This window comes from Equus quagga, chromosome 1 (genome assembly GCF_021613505.1).
Source record: "Equus quagga isolate Etosha38 chromosome 1, UCLA_HA_Equagga_1.0, whole genome shotgun sequence".
In the NCBI taxonomy this organism is placed as follows: domain Eukaryota; kingdom Metazoa; phylum Chordata; class Mammalia; order Perissodactyla; family Equidae; genus Equus; species Equus quagga.
The window spans coordinates 100,523,118-100,530,937 of record NC_060267.1 but is presented as its reverse complement, the minus strand read 5'-3'; the positions used below and the strand labels follow the sequence as shown (position 1 = coordinate 100,530,937).

The window sequence follows — 7,820 nt, the reverse complement described above, 5'->3', positions numbered from 1 at the left end:
ATGTGTGTACACAGAGACGCGTATGCACATGCACATACACGCACGCACGCACACACACATACAGCATCAGGAAATTCCCAGAACGTAAAACAAATCATCAATATTGGAAACCCACACGATCAGAAAGTCACAGCACAGTCACCTCGACCCTGGTTCTCTTGGGTCGGGGATGCTGTATTGAGACAAAGCAGAAGGGCCCTGAGCTGGCCCAGCTGGGAACAGCCAGGAGGCAGAGAGGGGCCCAAATCAGCATACCTGTGCCGGTGTTCCCAGACCTGCCAAGGGGCCGGGTCCCCCAGGAGCCTTTTAAAATACCGATGCCCACGCCCACCCCAGATCTGTGTGCCCCTCGGGGGGGTGTTACACGGCTGGGTCAGTCGGGACGTGGTCTCTCTGAGAGTGGCAGGCTGTTCAGCCAGACCTGCCTCCACTTAAAGGAAACTTATTGGTCCACGTAATTAATTAAAAAGTCCAGGTGGGCCTCGGGCCTGCTGAGATGTCCACAGAGCGCCCGCCCCCGCTGCCTGGCCTCCTCTGGGTGGACTCCTTTTGCAGAAGGCGCTCCCCTCATCCGGACAGGACGGCCCCGGAGCTCCAGACCCGCATGCTCCACCTCCCAGGCTGCAGGACTGGAGGCCTTTCTCTTCCTGGAAGTTTGCATCAGACTCTGGCCTGACTCTCCTTGGCTCACACTGGTCCTTGCCCTGCCTGAACCTGTCACGTGGTAGGCAGTCTGTGCTCTGACTGGCCAGGCCAGACTTATATGTCCCCCGAGCTGGGGTGGACTGGAGAGGAGAGGGGAGGGCTCCCCAAGGAGAGTCAGAGCTGCCTCCCGGAGTCGGGGCCTGACACCAGCAGCCAGACACCGGGCAGCCATGACGACGCCCAGGGTTTCTGATGCTCAGTCAGATTGGAGGGCACCAAGAAGACACAGCCCTGTTGGGTCACAGGAAGTCACACACGTGACACTCCTTGCTCCACATCCCCCAGGTGTTAGAGGCATGCAGTTCCCTGAGAGTTGAAAATCCGTTCAACCTGGTGCCCGTGCCTGGCAGAGCCCAGCCCCTGACAGATGGCCTGGCCTCCCTGGCTGGGATTGCCGTGTCCTAAAGTGGAAGTAATGCGCACCTCTGAGGGCACACACAGGCCCTGGCTTGTTGTGTCATCTTAGAAAGCAGAGAAGAAAAAGAGGGCTTCTCTCTCCCAGTGTCCCTATGTGAAATGCCAGGGAGGGGCTCTGATGGGCCAGCGCCACTCCTGGGCCAGGCACAGGCCTCGGTGGCCTCACCTCACAGGGGATGGGGGGAGGCAGCTGCCTGGAGGAGGGGGAGATGGTGTCAGGGCCTCTCCCCTCTGCCCGCCCTGCCCGCACTTCCCCCTGCGGAGGGCTGCCTGGTTCCCCTCCTTTTGTCCCATGTCCCCACATCCTGTGCTTCTCCAGCAGTGGGTGAGCAGCTCTTCCGCTCGGTGGAAGGCCAGGCCGCCTCTGACGAGGAAGAGGAGGACAAGGAGAAGTGGCAGGAGGAACAGAGGCCACCAGCCGAGGTCAAGATGCTGCTGGCTCACCTCCACAGCTGCGGGAGTGGGTATGTTGCTGGGGACAGGTGTCCAGTAATGCGGGCTCAGCGAGCTGAGGAGGTAAAAGAAAGATTTCTTGGACTCTCAAGGTCTGGTAGCAATGCTCCTTTATTCAGAGAATAGCATGGGGACACGACCCATGGGCCGTGAAGGGCTGCAGGCATGGGGACAGGACCCATGGGCCGTGAAGGGCTGCAGACATGGGTTGAGAATATGGCTAAATTTAAGGCATAGGTATGTGAGTTATTTCTTTACAAGACAAAGGAAAGATTATGTAAAAAAGTCGTTAAAATGGTATCAGTGCAGGTGGGGTCTGGTTATCGGGTGGTCCTATATTTTGGACAGGAATCAGGTCGGATGAGGTCAGATCAGGTCAGGATGTCCTGTGCTTCCTGGAGGATGATATAGATGGTATGTAGGGCAGGACGCCTTGGGCTTCTCTTCCTGGGGCAGCCTGGATCCTCATCATCCAGGACCTGCCGCCGTGGGCCATGGGCTCTCACAAGTTGGCCTGGGAGCCCAGAGCCCACATGACGCCTTCATACAGTGACAGAGCTTGAACTTGGAAGGCCAACCAGGCTGATTCACGTCCAGGCTCAGTCACCTCCCATCCCCTCTGAGGCTCTGTCCCCTCATCTCTTGGAGGAGGCGACACGACTGCCCCAGTGTGTGTGAAGATGAAACCAGTTGGTCAGTGAAGACACACTTGGTGGTGGCTTGAATTCCCATTGGTTTTCTCTCACTCCCTTGGCCACTGTGCCAAGACACGCTCCAAAGCTCTCGTGTGGCTCCAGGCATGTTTGTGAGGATTTGTGATCAACAATATAAAATGCCTAACGGCGCCTGATCACAGGAGACCCACCATGGGGGCAGTGACCTTTAGTATTATATCGTAAAGGACTGTAGATTTTCCAGAGTTATTGTTATCACCAAACTTTAAAGTCAGTAACAAGCATTTATTAAGCACATACTATGTGCCAGGCAAACTTGGGGGCCCTGGGAAAACGGCAATAAACAAGACAGTGGCCCTCCTCTCCTAGAGCCTCTATTCTAATGATAAATGTGAGGGAAGGAGGTGAAGCAGGGGCATGGTCAGCGGGAGGTGTTGGGAAGGCCTCTCTGAGAAAGAGCTGTTTGAGCAGACACCTGAAGGAAATGAGGGAGTAAGCAATGTAGGTGTTGGAGGAAGAGCATTCCAGGAAGAGGGAAGAGCAAGTGCAAAGGCCCTGAGGCACACTGGAGGGGCAGCCAGGAGGCCACTCTGGGTGGAGCAGAGTGAATGGAGGTTGTGGGGAGGGTGGTTGGAGAGGTCACAGGGTAGATCAGGTGAGGCCTTTGGCTTTTCCTCTGAGTGAGATAGGGACCCATGGGAGGGTGCTGGGCCGAGGGGTGCCATGGCTTGGCTTAGCTCTCAGGAGGAGACAGAGTCAGTGACAACACGTACTCTCTGAGGCTGGAGCAGAGTCTGGAAAGCAGCTCCTGCAGTGCCGGCACTCTCCTTTGCTGCAGGTGTGATGCCCAGATGGCCAAGGAACTCACGACCTCCTTCAGCCTCTTTGGCAGTACCACCCACGCGCACGCCCTGGGGGAGCTGAAGGCCCACATCGCCATGCTGGTGGAGCAGCTAGGGACCCAGGGCTGCAGCCAGAAGACCCTGGGCTCATCTGGGCAGGAGGTCAGCTGATCCCCAGAGATAAAGGGCTGGAACAATTCTATGGTCTCACAGCTGGAAGGCCCCTGAGGCATCTCAGCCAAGTCCTGTGCCCCATTCACAGATGAGTAAACCAAGACTCGCAGAGGAGACTTAATTACCTTTGATTTAGATTTAATGAAGAATATTTTGGTTGCAAGTTAAAGGATCCATCTCAGACTAGCTTGAGTGCCAAACAGGAAATTATTAGATCATGGAGCTGGGAAGATCACCTTCAGAAGAACAGCTGAAAAGATGAGCTTCAGGCACAGCTGGATCCAGGGACTTGGACTAAATTGTCTCCACCTGTCTGTTCTGTGTTTCTCTGGGTGTGCTGGCCTCGCTTTCCCCTACTTCAGAGAGGCTTACCTCAAGTGGTAGGGGAAGGGAGGGCAGGACCGCAGACAGCTCTAGGTTCCCATCAGCCCGCCTAAGAAACCCCAGGGGGACAATAAAAGCCTCACTTCCAGTCCCTTAAATCTCAGGGAAGAACTCCACTTGGCCCAGGCTCAGTCAAGTGCATGTCCCCGGCCAGTCGCAGGTAGGCGGGCAGGTTCAGTGATTGGCAGCTCCATCAGAGTCGGATGAAGTGGAGGAGGAACACTTCCCCTGAGGAAAGTTCGGGTGGGGGGTGGCAGGCAACATCCGCATCGAGGTGTCTCCATTTCCATAGGACACTTAGCATTTTGTTCTTATCTCTCTCCTCCGTGCTCTGCTCCACAGTACTCCAAGGTGGGATGCCCCTGAAAGTTGGCATTTCACTAGCCCCGGCCCACGGCACTTCTGCAGACTGGTTTGGATATAAGATAGCTCTGTATCTATATACCTGGCATTCTCCGTCCGTGCTGTTTTTCACATGTCTGGCGTCTGGTGCAGTTCCAAAGGGCGTGGGCCTCACCCCTTTTCCAAGTAATTTCACAGAAATAGGGGGCAGGGGAGTTTGCAGGCTGTGTTCCCAGGCCCCTTCCAGGCCCTTCTGCAGCGGGCACAGGCGCTGGAGTGGACCCTGAGTGCCCATGGACACCACGCCCTCAACTGCTTCTGCTTCCCTCTGTCGGTGCCAGGAGCCTCACTCTGTGCACCCGGCTTTAGAAGGCGGGTGGCCGTGTGACCCCCTGTGGCTGCCCGGCATCCACCCTCTGCTGTCGTGGTAGGAGGGACAGTCTTGATGCCCCTAGCCAGGTGTGGGCAGTGACTCAGGCCGGGCCAGTCAGGCCCCTCTCGTGGGGCTCTCCATCTTGAGGGAGGTAGGGGATGGCTGAAGAGTGTCCTCGGCTGTGGCCCCTGGACAAGAGGCTTGAGAAGTTCCACTGTTCTCAGAACGTGAGAACATAACATAATGTTCTCAGCCCCTGGTGCGGCCCCATTTCTGAGCTTCTCCAGCTGCCAGACCATTCTGGGAATGACCCACTAGCCTGCTAGTGAATTCTTTCTGTTTAAACTAGCCAGATCAGTTTCTATTGTTGGCAACCAAAAAGAAAATATTAAAAAGAAAAGAAAAGAAGGCAGATGGATAGAGAAGAGAAGGGAGAATGGAGTCCCTCGACTAGAAAATAAAACATGCATGTTCTTGTATCAGCCCAACTCTCTGTGGCCTTAGGCCAGGTGTTCAGCCTCTCTGGGCCTTCCTCCCATGGCTGGGGAGACAGGGGGGTTTTATCTGCCCAGTCACCTGACAGGCTGAAGGGGCCAGATGAGATGACCTCTGTGAAAGGGTCAAGGCAGATCATGGGCTCTACCTGGGGATGGTGCCAAAGATACGGGCAGAGGGCGGCAGGGCAGGTGCTGAGCCCCTGTTGGTCCCTGCAGGCAGAGCTGCAGCAGAAGGTGGAAGAGAATGAGCACTTGAGGCTGGAGCTGCAGATGGTGGAGACGGAGCGAGTGAGGCTGTCCTTGCTGGAGGAGAAGCTGGTGGATGTGCTGCAGCTCCTGCAGAGGCTCCGGGACCTGGTAGGCTCTCGGGAGCTGGCACAGCCAGGGCAGGGGGAGGAGCTCCTGGAGGGAGGCCCTGGTCTGTGTCAGGCGCCGTGGGGGGCACGTGTCAGCTCCACTTTCCAGAGGCAGAAATGGAGGCTCAGGGAAGCATGTCCAGAGGAGGGGCGGGCTCTATAACCCATTTTATGATGCTAACGTAATTTTGATCTCAAAAGCAAAGGAGGATAAATATAAGAAGGGAAAATTATAAGCTAACATCACATTTAAACATGGGTGCAAAAATATTAAATGACGTATTAGCAAACCAAACCAGCAGTGTTTAAATAAATGCAACATGACCAAGTTGGATTTATCCCAGGAATTCAAAGATGATTCAACATCAAAAAATCTGCTAACATAACACAACACATTGCAGATTAAAGGAGAAAAACAATATATTCATCTCACTGGATATAGAAAAGTCAATAACAGTCTCCTTTTATTACACAACCCCTCAGCAGATTACGAACAGTAAGGACTTTCCTTTACCAGATAAGGCGTCTCAGGCCAACTACCCCTTGCAAACCTCACACTTACTGTGAAATGTAAGAAGAAATCCTTCTGAAATAGAATCAAGACGGGCATGCCTGTCCTCTCTGCTTGTGTGCCAACTAGAGGCTTTGGCCAATGCAGTAAGACAAGAAAAAGGAAGAAAGGGCATAAGGATTGGAAAGGAAGAAATGAAGCTGTCCGTAATTATATATCGTATTCATCTATGTAGAAAACCCAAGAGAATCCAGAGGCAAATTATTGTAATTCCTGGGCAAGGTTGCTGACAAATTAGAACACAGAGATCAATTGTGTTCCTAAATAGCACCCACAAACCATTAAAAAAATTTTTTCTTTCTCAGAGACATGTAACTTAGCCAGGATTGTATACCCACTGTGAGGTGGAAGTAGGATTTGAACCCAGGTCTTCAGGGTTTGAAGTGGGCTCTTGCCTGCACTTCAGGCTGCCCAGGACACACAGCTTCTGAGGCCCAGACCAACGTGACCGAGAGAGTCACCGAGTGGCAGCCCAGCGCTGGCAGACAGGGGAGGCAGTGGTTCCCAGCACAGCTCCCGGCCATGCAGCCTGGGGGCAAATGCTGGTTCTTCCACCTGCCAGCTGGATGGCTTAGGACCAAGTTCTCATTCTTTCTCAGCTTTGCTTTTTTCACAGGTTAAAATGAGCATAATAAAATAGGTTGTTGCAAGGATTAAATGAGCTAATGCGTGAAAATGCTCTTTATTCACGGTCATTTCCCAAGTGCCTACTTGGGCACATAGATGGTGATCCATACATATGTGATCTTTGATGGAGCGGATCCTGCACACTGCTCCACCCACCAAGAGTCTGAGAAGCCCATGAGCAGTGCAGCCAGCCTAGGGGTCGGGGGCGAGGAAGGGATGACTTGGGGGACTCTCAGGAGCCCGTAGGGGCCACCAAGTCCCGCCCACCGATGAGGCCATGACAGCCACAGTCCAGCCCAGCCCTGTTCATTTCTTTTTAAGAACATATCGAAGAGAGCGCTGGGGAAGATGTTGCTGAACACACTGGACGCTTGCAGGGACCCCGCATGTGGTAAGAGAGCTCCCCTATCTTTCAGAGCCTGGAGAGCATCTTGACCTGGCACCTTCTGTCCTAAGTGTCCTGTCTGTAAAATGCCACCCTCGTTCCTGCGTGACCACCTGCATAGGGTATAGTCAGGAACAGGCTTCAGAAAGTTACAAGTGCTATTTGACAAGAGCAAGGGAGGAGACACCCAGGGGAGACGCACTGGGCAGCTGGGAGGGCAGTTCAGACTTGTTCCCACAGTCACAGGGCTTCCTGTGGGCCAGGCGCTGGGGATGCACCTCACGTGGTTTTAACCCCACGTCCTTAGGACAGCCCAGCGAGGAAGTGCTGTTATGACACCCTTTCCACAGATGAAAAGACTGAGACACAGAGAGGTCAAGTGCTGGCCACACCCGAAGCCTTGCCTCGCTCCCTTAAGCACTAAGCTACAAGGTCCCCATTGCTTAGAGGTCAGGGCAGCCGAATTTCTCGATGAAATCAAGATGAGCTGGGCCGAGTTCCTGCTGAAGAGGCCGCAGAGGCTGATGAGGCGACTGACTGGTGATAAACTTTTGCTCGCTGGCCTCCCAGGCATCACCGCACAGGGCTCAGGGATGTCCATTGCCCAGAATGGTCGCTGGCATCAAGGAAGAGGTCAGAAATTGTGCGCCAGAAGGCCCCTTCCCCAGGGTACTCAGTAGGAGAGGGACAGAGAGGGAGATAGCTGGACAGGGCTGGGAGGGCCCCGGGGAGGAGGGAGAGTGGCACTGCGGGCCAGAGGGAGTCGACTGAGCCGCCCTCCCCACCCACTCTTTCCTTCCAGAGGGGATATGTGGCCCCTCGGCCTTGCTGGACGCCCTGCACCAAGCTTTGGCTGGCTGTGAGCTCTTGCGTAGAGAGCCCTTGGCACCAGCTTCTGCAGCTCCTGTGCTCACCAGCTCCCTCCTCATCTCCTGCTGAGCTCGCTGGCCCAGCCTGTGGGAACCCTGGTCAGCCTGGCCACCATCAGACCAGCCTCCAGGATCAGCCTGGCCACCATCA

General features: G+C 54.6%; 1 protein-coding gene across 2 annotated transcripts in view; it reads left to right on the top strand.

The window, feature by feature from the left end:
* Nucleotides 1-7,814, top strand: part of EFCC1 (EF-hand and coiled-coil domain containing 1) — a 39,585-nt gene extending 31,771 nt beyond the window's left edge. Inside the window, exons 4-8 of one of the 2 annotated variants that reach the window (XM_046680586.1) lie at nucleotides 1,445-1,586; nucleotides 3,088-3,253; nucleotides 5,078-5,218; nucleotides 6,737-6,806; nucleotides 7,603-7,814. In XM_046680586.1, coding sequence (XP_046536542.1) covers nucleotides 1,445-1,586; nucleotides 3,088-3,253; nucleotides 5,078-5,218; nucleotides 6,737-6,806; nucleotides 7,603-7,739 — 656 coding nt within the window. In that variant the 3' untranslated portion in view covers nucleotides 7,740-7,814. Of the gene's footprint in view, nucleotides 1-1,441; nucleotides 1,587-3,087; nucleotides 3,254-5,077; nucleotides 5,219-6,736; nucleotides 6,807-7,602 lie in introns of both variants that reach the window. The other variant, XM_046680576.1, reaches the window with a different exon arrangement.
* The last annotated feature ends 6 nt before the right edge of the window (nucleotides 7,815-7,820 follow it).